The sequence below is a fragment of the Bos taurus genome, chromosome 3 (genome assembly GCF_002263795.3).
Source record: "Bos taurus isolate L1 Dominette 01449 registration number 42190680 breed Hereford chromosome 3, ARS-UCD2.0, whole genome shotgun sequence".
NCBI lineage: Eukaryota > Metazoa > Chordata > Mammalia > Artiodactyla > Bovidae > Bos > Bos taurus.
In genome coordinates, this window is record NC_037330.1 from 52,048,158 (window position 1) to 52,067,956 (window position 19,799).

At 37.0% G+C, this 19,799-nt stretch overlaps 1 protein-coding gene across 4 annotated transcripts in view; it reads left to right on the forward strand.

The window, feature by feature from the left end:
* Positions 1–19,799, forward strand: part of HFM1 (helicase for meiosis 1) — a 108,863-nt gene that overhangs the window by 67,276 nt on the left and 21,788 nt on the right. For all 4 annotated transcript variants that reach the window (XM_059882576.1, XM_059882582.1, XM_059882575.1 and 1 more), the window contains exons 28-31: positions 399–502; positions 957–1,103; positions 19,188–19,268; positions 19,514–19,629. In XM_059882576.1, the coding sequence (XP_059738559.1) occupies positions 399–502; positions 957–1,103; positions 19,188–19,268; positions 19,514–19,629 (448 nt within the window). The remainder of the gene's footprint in view (positions 1–398; positions 503–956; positions 1,104–19,187; positions 19,269–19,513; positions 19,630–19,799) is intronic.

A 19,799-nucleotide genomic window follows, 5' to 3' on the forward strand; every position in this document is an offset into this window, starting at 1 on the left:
TGTTATTAGGTACAAACTATTTCATATCATTTAAAAAATACTCAAAGTTCTCACAAATCCATGTAACTTATGTATAGCCATTTAAAAGTGGTAGTGATTTAAGGGCAAGATCATAGGTTATCAAGAACAACTATATGTACAGGTGGGCTTGAAGTGATTGTGTGCAACTTAGAACCAGCTGTTGGGTGAACATATAGTTAAGTAAATTATGGAAATGGTAGCTCCATTGAAATTCCATTTTCCCTATCCAAAGAACTTGGGGAAAGTAGTTTTCAGAAACTGACTTAAGTTTACTACCAGATGCGATATACCTTAGTATCAGTTAGCCCTTGACAATTAATTTATTATTTCATTTAACATTCAAGATCACAATTTAAATGACACATTGCTTTTTTCAGGGATTCTGTTTTGCTAAAAGCTGGAAATTGGGCTAAAAAGTTTGATGTGAGGAGAGCTCTTAAATCTGAAAATCTTAGCATAAATCTAATTAGTTCAGAATATGGTAAGTTCATTGAAATAATGAATACATGAATGTAAAAAATATGATAGCACTTAAAAATTTCCTTTATGTAAACAGAAAACATAAGTGATATTGTATAAAAATAATTTAAGTAAAATGAATAATTTTAAAGGAAGTTTCATGTATTTGGGTATGTAAAGATAATGTAGACTAGGATAATAAAATTAAATTTTCGTCTGTTCATTTATAGACATTTTCTTTTTTAAGGTAAATTTCAATTATTGTAGGAGCATTGATTTTTATTTTTATGAAAGATGTGTACTTTTTCACTTGTTATACTTTTCTAAAGTTTCTTTAAAACATTTTTATTTCCTGAACTTGTTAGACTTTTTAGTTCAACAAAGTATAAAATATAAGAGGTATAAAAATAAATAAATGGTCTCATGCATGAATATATATGACTTAAGCATTTGTATGCTTTTTTTTCTTTTTCCAGTTGGACTTGATATACAGCGCAAATTTACAGTCTTTTACTCAGGACCGAAGAGATTTGGAAATCAAATAATTATACAAAAAAAATCAGAAACAGAGATTTCCCATTCTGAACATTCAGATAGATCTACTGTAGCAGGCCCCAAAAAAGGTAAATAGCTGTGTTTATTCCTGTTTTGCATTAAAGCAAATATAAGGCTGGGGATGGTATCATCAGTATAGTATTGCTTCATTTAGATTGTGGATACTCTGGAATTAGATGTTTCAGTTCAGTTCAGTTCAGTCGCTCAGTTGTGTCCGACTCTTTGCGACCCCATGAATTGCAGCACGCCAGGCCTCCCTGTCCATCACCAACTCCCGGAGTTCACTCAGACTCACGTCCATCGAGTCAGTGATGCCATCCAGCCATCTCATCCTCTGTCGTCCCCTTCTCCTCCTGCCCACAATCCCTCTCAGCATTAGATGTTTAGGCTTTCTAATAATTGCATTAATAATATATAGTAGGAATTCTTATAGTTAGTATTTGTCAAATTGGGGTGATTTTTTATTTCTCCATCAGTTTTGAATGAGATCCTTGCCGGGTACAGTAATCTTGGTTGTAGGTTTTTCCCTTTCAGTTCTTTAAATATATCCTGCCATTCCCTCTGGCCTGCAGAGTTTCTGTTGGAAGATCAGCTGTTAAATGTATGGGGTTTCCCTTGTATGTTACTTGTTGCTTTTCCCTTGCTGCTTTTACTATTCTATCTTTGTTAGTTTGATTGGTATGTGTCTTAGCATGTTTGTCCTTGGTTTTATCCTATATGGGACTCTTTGCCCCTCTTGGACTTGACTGATTATTTTCTTTTCCACGTTGGGGAAATTTTCAACTATAATCTCTTCAAAATTTTCTCATACCCTTTCTTTTTCTCTTCTTCTTCTGGGACCCCTATAATTCGAATAGTGGTGCATTTGATATTGTCCCAGAAGTCTCCGAGACTATCCTCAGTTCTTTTCATTCTTTTTGCTTTATTCTGCTCTTCAGAAGTTATTTCCATCATTTTATCTTCCAGCTCACTGATTCATTCTTCTGCTTCAGGTATTCTGCTATTGATTCCATCTAGAGTATTTAATTTCAGTAATTGTAGTATTTGTCTCTGTATGTTTATTCTTTAATTCTTCTATGTCTTTGTTAATTGATTCTTGCATTTTCTCCATTCTGTTTTTGAGATTTTTGATCATCTTTACTGTCATTATTCTGAATTCTTTTTCAGGTAATTTTTGTATTTCCTCTTTATTTGGACTTCTGTGTTTCTAGTTTGTTCCTTTATTTGTGTAGTATTTCTCTGCCTTTTCAATATTTTTTTTTAATTTATTGTGTTTGAGGTCTCCTTTTCCCAGGCCTCAAGGTTGAATTTTTTCTTCCTTTTGGTTCTGCCCTCCTAAGGTTGATCCAGTGGTTTGTGTAAGCTTTGTATAGGGTGAGATTTGTGCTGAGTTTTTTGTTGTTGTTGTTTTTCCTCTGATGGGCAAGGCTGAGTAAGGTGGTAATCCTGTCTGCTGATGATTGGGTTTGTATTTTTGTTTTGTTTGTTGTTTAAATGAGATGTCCTTCACAGGGTGCTACTGGTGGTTGGGTGATGCCAGGTCTTGTATTCAGGTGGTGTCCTTTGTGTGAGTTCTAACTATTTGATACTCCCTAGGGTTAGTTCTCTGGTAGTCTAGGTCTTGGAGACAGTGCTCCCACTCCAAAGGCTCAGGGCTTGATCTTGAGCTGTAGAGATAACCTTCACCATTCATGGCCACATAGAGGCTGGCCTTCACCCATTGGATGGCCACCACATGCAGGCCCACAGGGATTAGATTGAAGAGGGTGTAGTCGCTGTTTTCATCCTTGGTCCCATCGACAGCACCATCTGGGTACATCCTCAGGAAATATCCCTGCTGGCTGAATACCATCGTCACAATTCCTTTCAGCTGAGGTTCACTTAGCCTGCTGCTGGACCTCAGGCTCCTTACAAAGAGACACTGCAGCATTTGTACTCCTTTCTTCAAAGAAAGCTCAAAAATCTTCTGCGGTGATTTTTGGCGAAAAAAATTGACTAGTTTTTATATATGTTTCCCCTTTTCATACCCACTCCATTCTTATGGCCATGTTAGGGAGATAGTAAGTGATATACAAGAATTAACAGATTTGATAAGACAAAGCAGGTGACAACTTTTTTTTCTTTATTATGGGACATTCAAATAGAGATTCAAATAAACATTCAAATAGAGAGTAGAAAGAAGTGTATATGTACCCATCATCCACCTTAAACAGTTCTCAGCTCAGGGTTCATATTTCCCCTTGTATTTTTTTGAAGAAAATCAGATATTATATTATTTCCTCCATAAATGTTTTAGTATATATTTGTAAGGATTTAAGAAAAAATAACTGTATTACATAAAAAACTGCTGCTGCTGCTAAGTAACTTCAGTCGTGTCCAACTCTGTGCAACCCCATAGATGGCAGCCCACCAGGCTCTGCCATCCCTGGGATTCTCCAAGAGCACTTCAGTTCAGTTCAGTTCAGTTCAGTCGCTCAGTCGTGTCCAACTCTTTGCACTAATGGTAACTAATTATTTTCCAATACTGAGTTAATGTTCAAATTGTTGATTACTCATAAATATCATAGATATATCATCTTGATACCATCTAGATATACCAGATTGGCTCCTGAATCCTTTTGCTATGTCCTTAGTAGTTTTGATCGCTTTCATGCTGTATGGGATGATATGATGTTCTAGGCTTACCTTTTATAATTCCAGCCTCAGACCTGTAATAAGCCTTTTCTCCAAAGATCCCTGGTTTCTTTTCATGATAAATAATTTGTGTGCTTGAGGAGCTCATTGCCATTGAGAGATTATCTCTTACCTTTTTCCATGCACAGAATTATGAAGTATGTGATTTTTTGTTTTTAAAGACAAAATACATAATTTATTTATAGTTAAATGTCCAAATAAAATTCAGAGCTATAGTTTTTATCCTTAAAGTCAATGGTCTATACTCAGTGATCTGTATCTCCTTTCTGCCATGCTGAGAAATTTGATTCTCAATGATTACAAAAATGATAGAATGCTACTAATCTTCTTTATTCTATATTATACACACAATTAGTTGTTGTTTATCAAGTTAACAGCACCAAACTGCACTTTTTTTGGCTGCATCACACAGTTTGTGGAATCAGCCATTCACTATGTTTTCCTGACAAAGCAAAAAGCAAACCCTTGCTGGTGGAATATAATGTAGTCCAAAATCTGTAGATATAATGTCTGCCATACAATAAGAACTTACAAAACCTGCAAAGAGGCAGGACCATATGACTCATAATTAACTATATAAGAAAATGAAACAGGCCTGTAGGTGATTCAAATGGTAGAGTTGGCATTTAAAGATTATAAAACAACTGTGATTAATATTTTCAAGAAAATAGGGGGAGGAAATATACAAAATTAATGAAATGATGGAAATTTTCACCAGAAAATTGGAATTCCTAGAGATTTAAATGAACTTTCTAGAACTGAAAAATGTAGTATCTTAAGTGAATAACTCATTAGGTAGGTTTAATATTAGTTTGGATATGTTCAAACACAGGATTTATGAACTGTTAGACATATCAATAGAAAATATTCAAATGGAAGCCCAGAGATAAGAGAACAGAAAGAACACAAAACAGTATAATACTCAAAATGATAACATATGCATAAAGTCTGAGTAGAGAAAGAATGGGACAAATGCAGTATTCAAAGAGACAGGCTGAGAACATTCCAAAACAGTGAAAGACATCAATCTACAGATTCAGAATTTCAGCAAGCCCAAGAAGAGATAAATACACAGAAGACCACATAAGACTGAAAATGAAGAGATAAAACATGAATTAACAATATCAAGAATGAAAAAGGTGATATCATTACAGATCGTATAGGCATAAAAAATCTGCTAAGATATTATAAATAACTTTACCAATAAATTTGACATGATTTAGGTAAAAAGGAACAAATACCTTAAGAAGAAATCTTACCAAAACTGACAGAAGAAAGAAAATCTGAGTAGTCTTGACCCTAGTAATAAAACTGAAGAAATTTAAAAAGATCTTTACATAAAGAAATCCTGAGGTTCAGATGACTGCATTTTCTTATATAGTTAATTATGAGTCATATGGTCCTGCCTCTTTGCAGGTTTCATAAGTTCTTATTGTATGGCAGACATTATATCTACAGATTCTGGATTATGTTATATTCCACCATACAAGAGATGTGGCTATGCCCCCTGGATCAGGAAGATCCCTTGGAATAAGAAATAGCAACTCACTACTATTCTTGCCTGGAAAATTCCATGGACAGAGGAGCCTAGTGGGGTACAGTCCATGGGGTCACAAAGAGTCAGACATGACTGAGCACACAGAACAGCACAGCAATGTAAAACTTACCCAAACTTTTTTATAAAAAATGAATATTTTCTAATGTTTTAATTTTCAAAAGCCAGCATGACTTTGACTTCAAAACTTGGCAAGGACATTAAAAGAAAAAGAAATTGTTCAAACTATTAGCAAGTGGAATCTAGCTACATATTTAAAAAGCATAATACAGTACAGTTAAGTATAGCTTATTCTACCTGTGCAAGAAAGCCTTAGCATTTAAAAATGGATCAATATAATTCTTACATTAACAGGGAAAAAAAAAACATGTGATCCTTTTTATGGATGTCAAAAAAAGGTTGACAAAAATCCAGTGTTTTTATTAAAAATATATAGTAAATGTTATACACAATATTGAAATATTTTTTAAACTTTCTTATTTAAATGGAGAATGATGAAATGGTCTTCTCTATTACTACTTCTTTTTAATATTGTGGTAAAAGCCCTAGTCAGTACAACTATTTAGAAAAAGAAATATAAGGGATAAGGATTGGGAAGGAAGAAGTAAACTATCATTACTTGAAAGCAACATGATTATGTACCTAGAAAATATAAAAGACTCTGTGGACACACTATTAAAATTAGTATATAAATTTAGAAACATCACTGGATACAGAGTCAATGTTAAAAACTTCCCATCAAAAAAGAATAAAATGCTTAATAAATTTGACAAAATGTTAAATTTTGTTGACAGTGCAAGATGTGAGCACTGCAAACTATAAAACAGCATTGGAAGAAATTAAAGAAGATGTAAATAGATGGAAAAATATACCATGTTTGTGGATTAGAAGTCTTAATATCACTAAGATATTTAGATATTTAGGCAATATTTCCTAAATTATTTCAAAAAATCAATGCAATCCCTATTCAAAATTCCAGCTTCTTTTGACAGAAATTTACAAGTTGATTCTAAAATTCATACGGAAATGTAACGGACCCAAAATAGCCAAATCAATCTTTAAAAAAAGAACATACATGGAGACTCACAATTCCTGATTTCAAAGCTTACTATAAAACTTAATCAAGGTAGTGTATTTGTGTTATGTTGTTAGTCACTCAGTTGTGTCTGACTCTTTACGACCCCATGGACCCTCTATGCTCCTCTGTTCTTGGGATTCTCTAGGCAACAATACTGGAGTGGGTTGCCATTTCCTTCTCAAGGGGATCTTCCCAACCCAGGGATCGAGCCTGGGTCTCCCATATTGCAGGCAGATTCTTTACCATTTGAGCCATCAGTGATTCCCAAGATAATGTAGTACTGGTATAATAATAGACCAATAGAATATAATTGAAAGTACAGAAATAAATGTACTAAATGTAAATGTAATAAATACATCTATGGTCAATTGATTCTGATCAAAGATGCCAAAACAATTCAGATGGGAAAAAACAGTGTTTCACCAAAAATGGCTAGGCATCTGGATAACCACTTGCATTAGTTTGAACCTCTACTTCATCCTACATATAAAAATTTACTCTGAATGGATCAGTGACCTAAAGATAAGAGTTAAAATGTAAAACCCTTAGAAGAACACATGAGTGTATATTTTCATGACCTTGGATTAGGCAGTAGTTTATTAGATATGACACTCAAAGCTCAGGCAACCAAAGGGGGAAAAAAAAAGCAGATGAATTGAACTTTATCAAGATGGAAAACTTTTGTGCTTCAAATGAAACTATCGAGAAAGTGAAGAAAAAGTATGTGGAAAACAATCCATAGAATGAGAAAATATTTGCAAGTCATATATCTGATAAAAGAGTAGTATCTAGTATATATAAAGAAATCTTACAGCTCAACAAATAAAAAGACAAACAACCCAATTAAAACTGGTCAAAGAATTTAAGTAGATATTTTTCAAAGAAGAACTACAAATGGCCAATATACAACATGAAAAGATGTCCAACATCATTAATCAATACAGAAATTCAAATCAAAACCAGGGTGTTACCACCTAGTAGGATGGCTTTAATAAAAAAGATGGACAATGACAAATGTTGGCAAGGATGCAGAGAAATTGAAACTCTCACACTTTTGGTAGTGGGGATGTGAAATTGTGCAGCTGCTTTGGAAAACATTTTGTCAGTTCCTCAAACAGTTAAACATAGAATTACCATGTGATCTAGGAATTCCTCCTTTAGGTATATGTCCAAATGGATTAAAAAATACTCATAAAAATGTATTTGTGAATGTTTATAGTAGCGTTATTCCTAACAGCCAAAAAATAGAAACAACCCAAATATCTATCAACTAGCAGATAAGGAAAATGTGGCATATTCATTTAGTGGAATGTTACTCAGCCATAAAGAAGAATAAACTACTAATATATGCTACAACATAGATGAACCTTGAAAACATTCTAATTAGAGAAGCCAGTCACAAAAGATCAGATACTGTATGATTCCATTTATATGAATCTCTATAATAGACATATACATAATGACAGAAAGTAGATTAGTGATTCCAAGAGAAAGGGGCAAGTAGGTTGTTTGTCTTGTTTATACTACATTCTCTTTGGACCTTTGTTCTGGCCACTATTTTTACAACAGCAAAATTATCAGTAGCTAGCGTAACCTTCTTTTATTCAGGCCAAAGTCCAAATTCCTAGAAGGAAAGAGATACATCCATTTAAGAAAGACAATTTAGAATTAGGATTGCACTGAGAGTATATAAAATCAAGGCTATCGGTAGTGATCCTTTACCATGTACAGAAATTATCAAAGATAGCTGGACTGTGTAAGAGAAGACTAAAGCAAAGGTACAGAAAGAAGCAAAGGTGAGAACTCTAGAGCTGAAGTTCTACTGACTTTCCATTTCTTGGTTTCAGTCCCTCCTGATCCCTAGCTGCCATACTGCTTTTGGATTCTGTGAGATAACAACAACAAAAAAAAGGTGTCCTTTTCATTATAAGACTGGAAGGCAAAAGTAGGAAGTCAAGAGATACCAGGAGTCACAGCAAAGTTTAGCCTTGGAGTATAAAATGAAGCAAACTAACAGAGTTTTGCCAAGAGAATGCACTGGTCATAGCAAACTCCCTCTTCCAGCAACACAAGAGATGACTCTACACATGGACATCAACAGACGGTCGATACTGAAATCAGACTGATTGTATTCTTTGCAGTCAAAGATAGAAAAGCTCTATATAGTCAGCAAAAACAATACCTGGAGCTGACTATAGCTCAGCTCATGAGCTGCTTATTGCAAAAGTAAGACTTAAATTGAAGAAAGTAGGGAAAACCACTAGGCCATTCAGCTATGATCTAAACAAATCCCTTATGATTATATAATGGAAGTGACAAATAGATTTAAAGGAGTAAATCTTGCAGACAGAGTGCCTGAAGAACCAGATAAGAGCAGAGGTTCATAACATTGTACGGGAAGTGGTGACAAGAGCCATCCCCAAGAAAAAGAAATGCAAGAAGGCAAAGTGGTCTGAGGCACGAAGGCAAGAAGGTCTGAGGAGGCCTTACAAATAGCTGAGAAAAGAAGAGAAGTGAAAGGGAAAGATATATCCTACTGAAGCCAAAGTTCCAGAGAATAGCAAGGAGAGATAAGAAAGCCTTCTTAAGTGAACAATCCAAAATGATAGAGGAAAGCAATAGAATGGGAAAGACTAGAGATCTCTTCAAGAAAATGAAGATACCAAGGGGAAATCTCATGCCAACATGAGCACAATAAAGGACAGAAATGGAAAGGACCTAACAGAAGCAGAAGAGATTAAGAATAGGTGGCAAAAATACAGAGAAGAACTATACAAAAAAAGGCCTTCATGATCCAGATAACCATGATGATGTGGTCCCTCACCTAGAGCCAGACATCCTGGAGTGTAAAGTCAAGTGGGCCTTAGGAAGCATTACTACAAATAAAGATAGTGGAGATGATGGAAAGCCAGCTGAGCTGTTTCAAATCCTATGATGCTGTTAAAGTGCTACACTCAATATGCCAGCAAATTTGGAAAACTCAGTAGTGGCCAGAGAACTGGAAAAGGTCAGTTTTCATTCCAATCCCCAAATTAGGCAGTGCTAGAGAATGTTCAGACTACTATACGGTTGTGCTCATTTCACATGCTATCAAGGTAATGCTCAAAATCCTTGAAGCTAGGCTTCAGCAGTACCGGAACCGAGACCTTCCAGATATACAAGCTGGATTTAGAAAAAGCAAAGGAACCAGAGATCAGACTGCCAACATCTGCTGGATCATAAAAAAAATCAAAGGAATTCCAAAAATGACATCTGCTTCATTGACTACACTAAAGCCTTTGATTGTGTGGACCACAACAAACTGTGGAAAATTCTTAAAGATATGGGAATATCAGACCACCTAACCTGTCTCCTGAGAAACCTGTATGCAGGACAAGAAGCAAGTTAGAACTGGACATGGAACAACGGATGGTTCCAAATTGGGAAAGGAGTACATCAAGGCTGTGTATTGTCACCCTGATTATTTAACTTATATGAAGAGTACATCATGCAAAATGCCAGGCTGGAAGACTCAAGCTGGAATCAAAATTGCTGGGAGAAATATTGACAACTTCAGGTATGCAGATAGTACCACTCTAGTGGCAGAAAAATGAGATGAACTAAAGAGCCTTTTGATGATGGTGAAAGAGAAGAGTGAAAAAACTGACTTAAAACTCAATATTCAAAAAACGAAGATCATGGCCTCCAGGCTAATCACTTCATGGCAAATAGATAGAAGAAAAGTGGAAACAGTGACATATTTTATTTTCTTGGGCTCCAAAGATACTGTGGATGGTGAATGCAGCCTCAAAATTAAAAGAGGATTGCCCCTTGGTAGAAAAGCTATGACAAATCTAGACAGCATATTAAAAAGCCAGAGACATCACTTTGCCAGCAAAGGTCCATATAGTCAAAGCTAAGGTTTTTCCACTAATCATGTACAGATGTGAGAGTCGGACCATAAAGAAGGCTGAGCACTGGAGAAGACTCTTGAGAGTCCCTCGGACAGCAAGGAGATCAAACCAGTCAATCCTGAAGGAAATCAACCCTGAATACTCATTGGAAGGACTGATGCTGAAGCTGAAGCTCCAGTACTACTGGAAAAGACTCTACTGGGAAAGATTGAAGGCAGGAGAAGTAGGGTGAGGCAGAGGATGAGATGGTTGGATGGCATCATGGACTCAATGGACATGAGTTTGCACAAATTCCAGGAGATAGTAAAGGACAAGGAAGACTGGCAGTGCTGCAGTTCATGGGATCACAAGGAGTGGGACTCAACTTGTTGGCTGATCAACAATGTAATATATTTCCACCAACCCCACAAGGGGTTTTTTGTTGTAACTTTTTGTTTAAAATAGCTTGAATTGTTTCTGTTGTTTGCAACTGTAGTGGAAATTAGGATGTTTATTATACTTAGTATTAGCATGAGACTTTTTAAGAGCAAAAGTCCCACAGATTTTCAGTATGACCCTGTAGAAAACAGATCAAAGATGCCTCCTATCAGGCAAGTGTTTTATTACACACATACTCCATTCACATACACATATTATATATACAACCATCTCATTATACATTCTGATTTATACAGTCAGATTATATTTGAAATTTACATTATATCTGAATTACATCTGAGTTATACATTCTGGATATAGAATTCAGTTCTTATATACAAAATCAAATATCCCCAAATAAAGATGTGTAATTATCTCTTCATGTATGACATACATACACTACCTGCATTTCCTTTCTCAGTAAAGTTACACAATGACGGAATCATAGATTTACCCTACTGCTACTGCTAAGTAACTTCAGTCATGTCTGACTCTGTGCAACCCCATAGACTGCAGCCCACCAGGCTCCCCCATCCCTGGGATTCTCCAGGCAAGAACACTGGAGTGGGTTGCCATTTCCTTCTCCAATGCATGAAAGTGAAAAGTGAAAGTAAAGTCGCTCAGTCATCTCGGACTCTTAGCGACCCCATGGACTGCAGCCTACCAGGCTCCTCCATCCATGGGATTTTCCAGGCAAGAGTACTGGAGTGGGGTGCCATTGCCTTCTCCTTGAGACCAGCAGCCCATCCTTACCCTGTTTACCAAGTTCCTCAAGAGAGGCCCCAGACTCAGTCATCATTTCTCATACCCTGGACATTTTATGCACATTCAATCCAGTCTATCACATCTTCTGACCCCCTCTCTTCTTTTCTCCTGATTTTCTTCCGCTGTGCTACCTGGAATTCACTGTCAGTTGGCAGCAATATGCCTATTCAATCCTCTGCTTTTCTGAATGCTTCTCAGGTGGCGCTAGTGCTAAAGAACTCAACTGCTAATACAGGAGACAGAAGAGCTGTGGGTTCTGTCCCTGGGTTGGGAAGATCCCCTGGAAGAGGGCATGGCAGCTCACTCCAGTATTCTTGCCTGGAGAATCCCATGGACAGAGGAGCCTGGCGAGCTATAGTACATGGGATCACAAAGAGTTCGACATGACTGATGCACACGTGCACACATAGTTAGGATGTGAACCTAAGTATGGCAAGGCTGCCTCCTATTTTAATTTGTTTTTTTCTAGATTTTTAAAAAATCTTACCTGACCTTACCCTATTGGTCATTATTGACAGTGTTAAAGTAATTTTATGTATTCACTTCAAATGCATTTCTATTTCACGTTAATGATTTATTTTGCTTTCAGTACTTGGAACTGGAGCTTTAAAAACATATAAATTAATATATTATGTGGCAGAACTAAGAAAATGTATACATTTCAGATTTTGATAATGATGGAGTATGGGATCTGTTAATTTGATCCCTAAATGTATATTTTATGTCAATTTTCTCTCAAAACCTTATTTTTCTAGTTATAAATCTCTGTAAGCTTGTGTTTGTTAATAAGACAAATTCAGACAATTCTCAGAACTTAGGGAGTGGAGTGGGGGATGGAGGAGCACTTATGTTTCTGAAGTATCATTTCTAACAGAAATATAGTAGAAGTTTCTGTCGCTTAGGTAATATCCATATGCTGCTGCTGCTGCTGCTGCTAAGTCGATTCAGTCGTGTCCAACTCTGTGCGACCCCAGAGATGGCAGCCCACCAGGCTCCCCCGTCCCTGGGATTCTCCAGGCAAGAACCCTGGAGTGGGTTGCCATTGCCTTCTCCATTGTGTGAAAGTGAAAAGTGAAAGTGAAATCACTCAGTCGTGTCCGACTCATAGCGACCCCATGGACTGCAGCCTACCAGGCTCCTCCATCCATGGGATGTTCCAGGCAAGAGTACTGGAGTGGGGTGCCATTGCCTTCTCCATCCATATGCTAGTATTCTGTAAACAAGCTGAAATAAAGCTCTCATTCCTAGCAAGACTTGTCAATTCTTTCAACTCTGCCTTGAAATTTTGGGGTGTCCCCAGAACCTATATAATTAGACTTTCAGATCCTAGTTATAATTTCTACCACTGGTAACAAATGTGTATAGTCATTGTGCACCATCATGTGGTAATGTTTTTAAGTTCATCTATTAGATGTTGTTGGATAAGGGACAAAGTGACTCCTTATCCGTTACTGCAAAACAACAACCTGCAAGGCATTTCCTCCTATTCTTCCCACCCTATAAACCATGGATTCCTTCCCTAAGTAAATTCAGTTCTGTTCAGTTGCTCAGTCGTGTCCGACTCTTTGCGACCTCATGGACTGCAGCAGGCTAGGTTTCCCTGTCGTCACCAACTCCTGGAGCTTGCTCAAACTCATGTCTGAGTCGGTGATGCTATCCAACCATCTCATCCTCTGTTCTCCCCTTCTCCTGCCTTCAATCTTTCCCAGCATCAGGGTCTTTTCCAATGAGTCAGTTCTTCGCATCAGGTGGCCAAAGTATTGGAGTTTCAGCTTCAGCATCAGTCCTTCCAATGAATATTCAGGACTGATTTTCTCTAGGATGGACTGGTTGGATTTCCTTGCAGTCCAAGGGACTCTTAAGAGTCTTCTCCAACACCACAGTTCAAAAGCATCAATTCTTCAGCACTCAGCTTTCTTTACAGTCCAGCTCTCATATCCATTACACGACTACTGGAAAAACCGTAGCTTTGACTAGATGGACCTTTGTTGGCAAAGTAATGTCTCTGCTTTTTAATATGCTGTCTTGGTTGGTCATAGATTTTCTTCCAAGGAGTAAGCATCTTTTAATTTCATGGCTGCAGTCACCATCTGCAGTGATTTTGGAGCCCAAGAAAATAACGTCTCTCACTGTTTCCACTGTTTCCCCATCTATTTGCCATAAAGTGATGGGACCTGATGTCATAATGCCGTGATCTTAGTTTTCCGAATGTTGAGTTTTAAGCCAGCTTTTCCGCTTTTCTCTTTCACTTTCATCATGTAAGTAATTAATTACTTGATAAAATTTCATCACTAAGTAAATTAAATGCATTATGTGGGGGAGAAGTAAGGCAGCTGCTATAACCAGTAAAGCAGGGTGGTTGAGAGGTCAGCCTCTGAAATTTGATTACCTGAATTAAAATCTGAAATGTGCTACTTATTATTGCACAGTCTTGAACATGTTACTTCACCTCTTTATGAATTAATTTCCTCATCTGTGAAGGTATAATAGAACTGCCGCATAGGCAGACAACCATGGATAAAGAGGCATTCAAAGAAAATTTGGAACATGTGAAAGAAAGCCCCAAATAAGTAAACAGAAAGTGGATAAAATAAAAACAGGATAATTCACAGGTGTAATATAAACAGATTAGTAATCTCAGACAAATTAAAGATTAAATTGCAACTATAAAACAATAGGATACCATGAAAAAAATCAATTAGAAAAGAAGAGTAAGCACAGGGAAGTAAAAACTATGATTCCAAAAAAAAAAAAAAAATAGCCTAGTTGGAGGGCCAGAAGATAAAGTCAGTATAATCTGAATGAAAGCAAAACGATAAGAGACAGGAAACATGGGACAGGAGGGCAATCTGTAGCCTGATACCTGACTAATAAGAGTTCCAGAAAGACAGAAAAAACAAATCAGAAGAAATAATTTGAGAAGATTTGCTAGACTTAAAGCGAGGCATAAGTCTGCATATCAAAAGGGTTTACTTAGGGCTTCCTAGATGGCACTACTGGTGAAGAACCCCCCTGTCAATGCAGGAGACATAAGAGACATGCTGGTTCCATCCCCACATCAGGAGGACCCCGGGGAGGAGGGCATGGCAACCCACTCCAGTATTCTTGCCTGGAGAATCCCATGAACCGAAGAGCCTGGTCCATAACGTCGCACAGAGTCGGACATAACTAAAGCAACTTAGCACAGTGCTAGTTAGGATGAATGAAAGAAGATCTACAAAGAAGAGAACATTTCAGAACATCATGGATAGAGAGAAAATCATAAATGCTTCTAAGGAACAAAAATCGAAATAGTTTAGTGTTTTCATCAGCAATACTGGATGCTAGAAGACAGTGGACTTAAAAGTCCAGGGGAAAAAAATTATTTCCAACCCTGTGTTCTATACCTAGCCAAACTATTAATTAAGTGTGAAAGTAAAGACATCTTAATATATTCAATTATTCAGAAAATTTAACTGTCATGCATCCTTTCTCAGGCAGTTGTTCAAGGATAAGCACAACCAAACCGTTAAACAATAAAGAAAAAGTCAAAAAATCCAGCAATAGTAGATTCAATCCAGGAGCTTAATGAAAGGAAGTTCCAGGATGACAACTATAGTACAGGCCTAGATTGCATTGGGAGGAGGCTGGAGGGCTCTAGAAAAGAGATAACTATTGAGGCGGGAGTCCGGCAAGGTGTTTTCATGTGGTTGTCCTTATCTTTGGAATATTGAATGAACTAATAAGGAAACTTAAGATAGACATAGCTAGACTAAAAGGAAGGCAGTAAAGCTTCAGAGAAAATAAAATATTGCTCAAGGAAAAAAAAAACACTAACTTGATTCTGCTTGAAAAATACATTTACCTTCTGTATATCTCTTAAATTAGTCCATTCTCTTTGAATCTGCTAATACTACCACTCTGGACTGTTACCATAATTTTCTTTTATCTACTCTGTCTGCTCTCAAATCTATTCTCTTACAGTAACCTCTTAACTAGTTTTCTTGCATCTACTCTGTCCTCTCTCAAATCCATTCTCCATACTATACTCCACAGATTGCTTTTTCAAAATGCAGATTCAGTTATGTTCCCTCTTTGATTAAAACTCTTCAGTGGCTCCCATAGCTCTTAGAATAAAAATACAAATCATTAACATTCTCAACAAGTTTCCATATTATCACATAATCAGTGAGTTCCTAAGTAGCAGTGGGGTGCCAGCTGCTATGTAAGTCTTGCTTCACCTCCAATAGGGTTGACTAGTAAGGACCCAAGAGACCCAAATGTGTTTAGACAGTTTATTACTTACACAGATGGCAAAACAAGATCAGCATGATATCAGCTGCATGTATCCATCATCTCATAGGATGACACTGAACTGGAGGGGCCAGATATCATCAAAGATGAGTTGCTTTGTTTTTGAGGAGTCAACTCTAGGTGATAGCTAAGCAGTTTTATAGCCTATAGGTGTGCTTGAAAGAGGCAAAGTGGACAGTCGTATGCCTGACTAGAACCAGGAGACAGATGAGAAACTGCCTCTTGGCAGCCTTATGCAAAACAGGGAGCCTCCTACAAGCCAAGGAGGCAGATGAGAAATGGCCTACAAACAGTTCCTCGCAAGACCACATATCTTGACATGTTCCAGGGAAGATCAGAGGGCATTCTGTAACCAGCAGAGCCTTGCCTAGGTGGTGACATGCAATCACCAGAGTGCCATGATAGAGCCATTTCCCTAGGAACATAGACTGATCTTTCTACCAATGTAGTCTCATCTCATGCACTCTGTCTTATTTACTGAGCATCAGCCACATTGACCTTTTTTTTTGACCTTCTTTTAATTTGTATGCCATGCTTTCCCTTGTCTTAGAGCTTTTTCATATGCTATCCCCTCTGCCTGAAACATTCTTTCTCCTACCCCTTGTAAATGCTGCTCTTTTTTCAGTCCTCAGTCCAATTATTACTTCCTTAGGGAAGCTTTCCAAAACATTCCTAACCAGACCATTCCCCTGTTATATAGCATTGTGCTCCTCTCCTTCATAGCAGTCAAAATAATTCTATACTTACTTGTATAACCTTTAGTTAATGTAATAGTAGAGTTAATACATATACTAATATATTAGTTTATTACTTAATTTTAAAATGCAGTCACATACATAATTTCATTTTATCTTTTTACTTCGTGAGATAACAAAACAGTTTATTTTTAATCCCTGTTTTCTACAGAGAACATCCCATATTAGGACTCACATTATCTTACTCTAGTTTAGGGTGCCCTATATTTCTTTACTGAGTTTTTCATGTAAATACATTAAGTATAAGGCAGCATACAGTTAGTGAGAGGGACAAACAAATGCCATAAGGGCTCAAAGGAGAGAGAAATCACTTCCAATTTAGGTGATCAGAGTGATTTCCTAATGATTAGATCTCCATGATAGAGGTGCTATTTGAGTCGGTCTTGAAAGTTGATAGGCTTCTGATAGACAAAGTCTCTAAGACAAGAGGTAATATCAGAGGTACAGTCATAGAAAGGCTTGGGACTGTTTTAATACTAATGGCAAATAGATATATTTTGATGGTAAGGGTTAATGTGGGTCCTAAAAAGGATGATAAGAATTACATCATAGAGGACCTTAAATATGGAATTAATTTTGTTGGCAGCAGGAAGTAACTAATGTTTCTAAGTGAGCAGATGATCTGATCAGAGCTGAATTTTGGGAGGATTAACTAAGCAACAGCATATAAAATAAATTGTAACATGGTAGGACTGGATTCAAGGAAACCAGAGGTCGTGAACTGGGACAAAACTTCTCAACCTGTGGCAAAACTTCTCAAGCTGTGGCACACCTTGTAAAATATAATGTTAAAAACTTTCAGACAAGGGCCACTAGGAGCATACCTGTATTTGAGATGATGATGATGATCAGTCGCTCAGTCATATCCCATCTTTTCAACCCCATGGACTGTAGCCCATCAGGCTCCTCTGTCCATGGTATTTTCCAGGCAAGAATACTAGAGGGGTTTGCCATTTCCTACTCCAGGAGATTTTCCTGACCCAGGGATTGAACCTGCATCTCTTGTGTCTCCTGCATTGGCAGGCAGATTCTTTACCCCTGTGCCACCTGGGAAACCCATATTTGAAGAAAGTTAGGTAGTTTCTAACTGCTGCCTCAAAGGAGAGTATAGCATCTGCAGAACTGTGGGTCATCTCAGGGAATCAGAAGGAGCCTACTATAGGAGTTCAGCTTGTGACAGGCAATTCTTAGAAGGACTTAGGGAAAGCAGAGGTCAATTCTAGATTGGGTGCTGTTGGCAAGTAGGGTATTGGATATTTTGGTATGTCTTGTCTTGGAGATGAACGGATTAAAGAAATGGTAGTCATTTGCATTAGCCAGAAGAGGGAGATGTTTAGTTATTTTTGTGGTTCTTCAGTGTCCTTGTCTCTACTTTCAGAAATAATTATACAGTAGTCTCACATCTGTCTTCCATTATAATCATAGAGTGGCCTTATCTGAGTATTGTTTATATTTTACCAAAATTGTTTATGTTCAATTGGGAACACTGTGGTTTAGCTATCAGCTTCCAGCTGCCCATAATATTTTATTACTTATTCAGTACCCAATATATTGATTTTCTCAGTCTCGTGGCATCTAACTAGTTCCCTCATATGGTGAGCAGCCTTATTCATTTACCCCAGGGTGCTATATAGATATTATCTTTGTTTAGCTATGCCATGCTTTGAAAAAGGTTGATTGAGTAACACACTGAAAATGAAGAGTAAAGGTCCAAGAAAGATTACAGAAGTATTCAAAGCTCTTCACTATCTCCAGCATTTCTAATTCATTTAAAAATCTGTGCTCCAGTGAAAATACACCAATTCTTTTCTCTAGTCTGTGGTTTGCTGCCTTTGGATATTATGCTCTGGCTTGGGACATCTTCCTGTGGTCCCCTTCTCATGTCCAGATCATGTCTGTCCTTCCAGGATCAGTTCAAATGTCTCTCCCTTCCTACATGTTGTTTGGACAGTTAGAATCAAGAAAAAGCCTACTTAAATATAATAAATGAAGAATAAATTATGTATTTAGGTGTATTAATTCTAGCTTACAGGGGTCAAGCTGGAAGCAATCTCTTCTTTCTGTGAATTCATATAGAAAATTATTTATATCCCTAAAGCACTTATTTCTAACATTTATTAAATATGCATAGTGTCCTATCTATTAGCTGCTGTCTCTGGTGCCAACAAAATGCCATGAGGTTTGCTTCTTTCCAGATTTTTCAGGCTTAAGTATAAAGTAGAAAAAAAGTTTCAAAACTCCACCCACATTCTTACCTCATTCAGCAAGAGTTAACTGATATTCTGTGATATTTAATTCTGTTTATATTAGGAGGGATGGTATTGGGAGGGAGGTGGGAGGGGGGTTCAGGATGGGGAACACATGTACACCCGTGGCAGATGCATGTTGATGTATGGCAAAACCAATACAATATTGTAAAGTAAAATAAATAAATAAATATATTAGGGAGGTTAAGAGAAGCTTATAGGTGACTCAGTGCTTCTTGTGAAAAGCTGGGATAGAGCTGATGGTAGGCAGGGACTGAGTGTTATCAGAATATCTTTTGAAAATACATATGAAATGGGTTAATTTTTGAGGAAGTGTGAAAATCATGATCTTTTTGTACCATCAGAAAGGAAAGAGGTGGATAAAAATTAATTATAATTAACAGTTGTGTTAATAGATACAGTGAAAAAGATTTTTTTCCCCTTATATTGATTTAGGAATGACTGCTTGCAAAAAACCTGGGAACCGAGAATGTAATCATCACTGTAAAAATAAACATACATGTGGACATGACTGCTGTGAGTTCCATAAAACAGTTTATTTCAGATTTTAAAAATTAAAAGTTCTTTGAGGAATAGTAATCATACCCTGATTATCTATACATGATATTTATATTATGCAGCTTATAACTCAAATAATTTTTATTCTTTTGTGGACAACATTTTTAAAAAGTAAATATTAGATTAGAAATGTTGCAGAAATTTGGTCTTATTTGAATAATACCTAAAATTGAAGTTAAAGAATCTAGAATTTCCTTTCATAGGTAAAACTGGAGTTGCACAGAAGTCAGAAGGGAAAGAATCAACAATTTCTTCATATTTATCTGATTTAAGAAATAGAAATGCTGTTTCATCTCTTCCTCCAGTTAAACGTCTGAAGGTTAGTTTTAATAACATTTATCCCTTGTTCTATAGTTAAATATATATGCTGCTGCTGCTGCTGCTAAGTCGCTTCAGTCGTGTCTGACTCTGTGCGACCCCATAGATGGCAGCCCACCAGGCTCCCCTGTCCCTGGGATTCTCCAGGCAAGAACACTGGAGTAGGTTGCC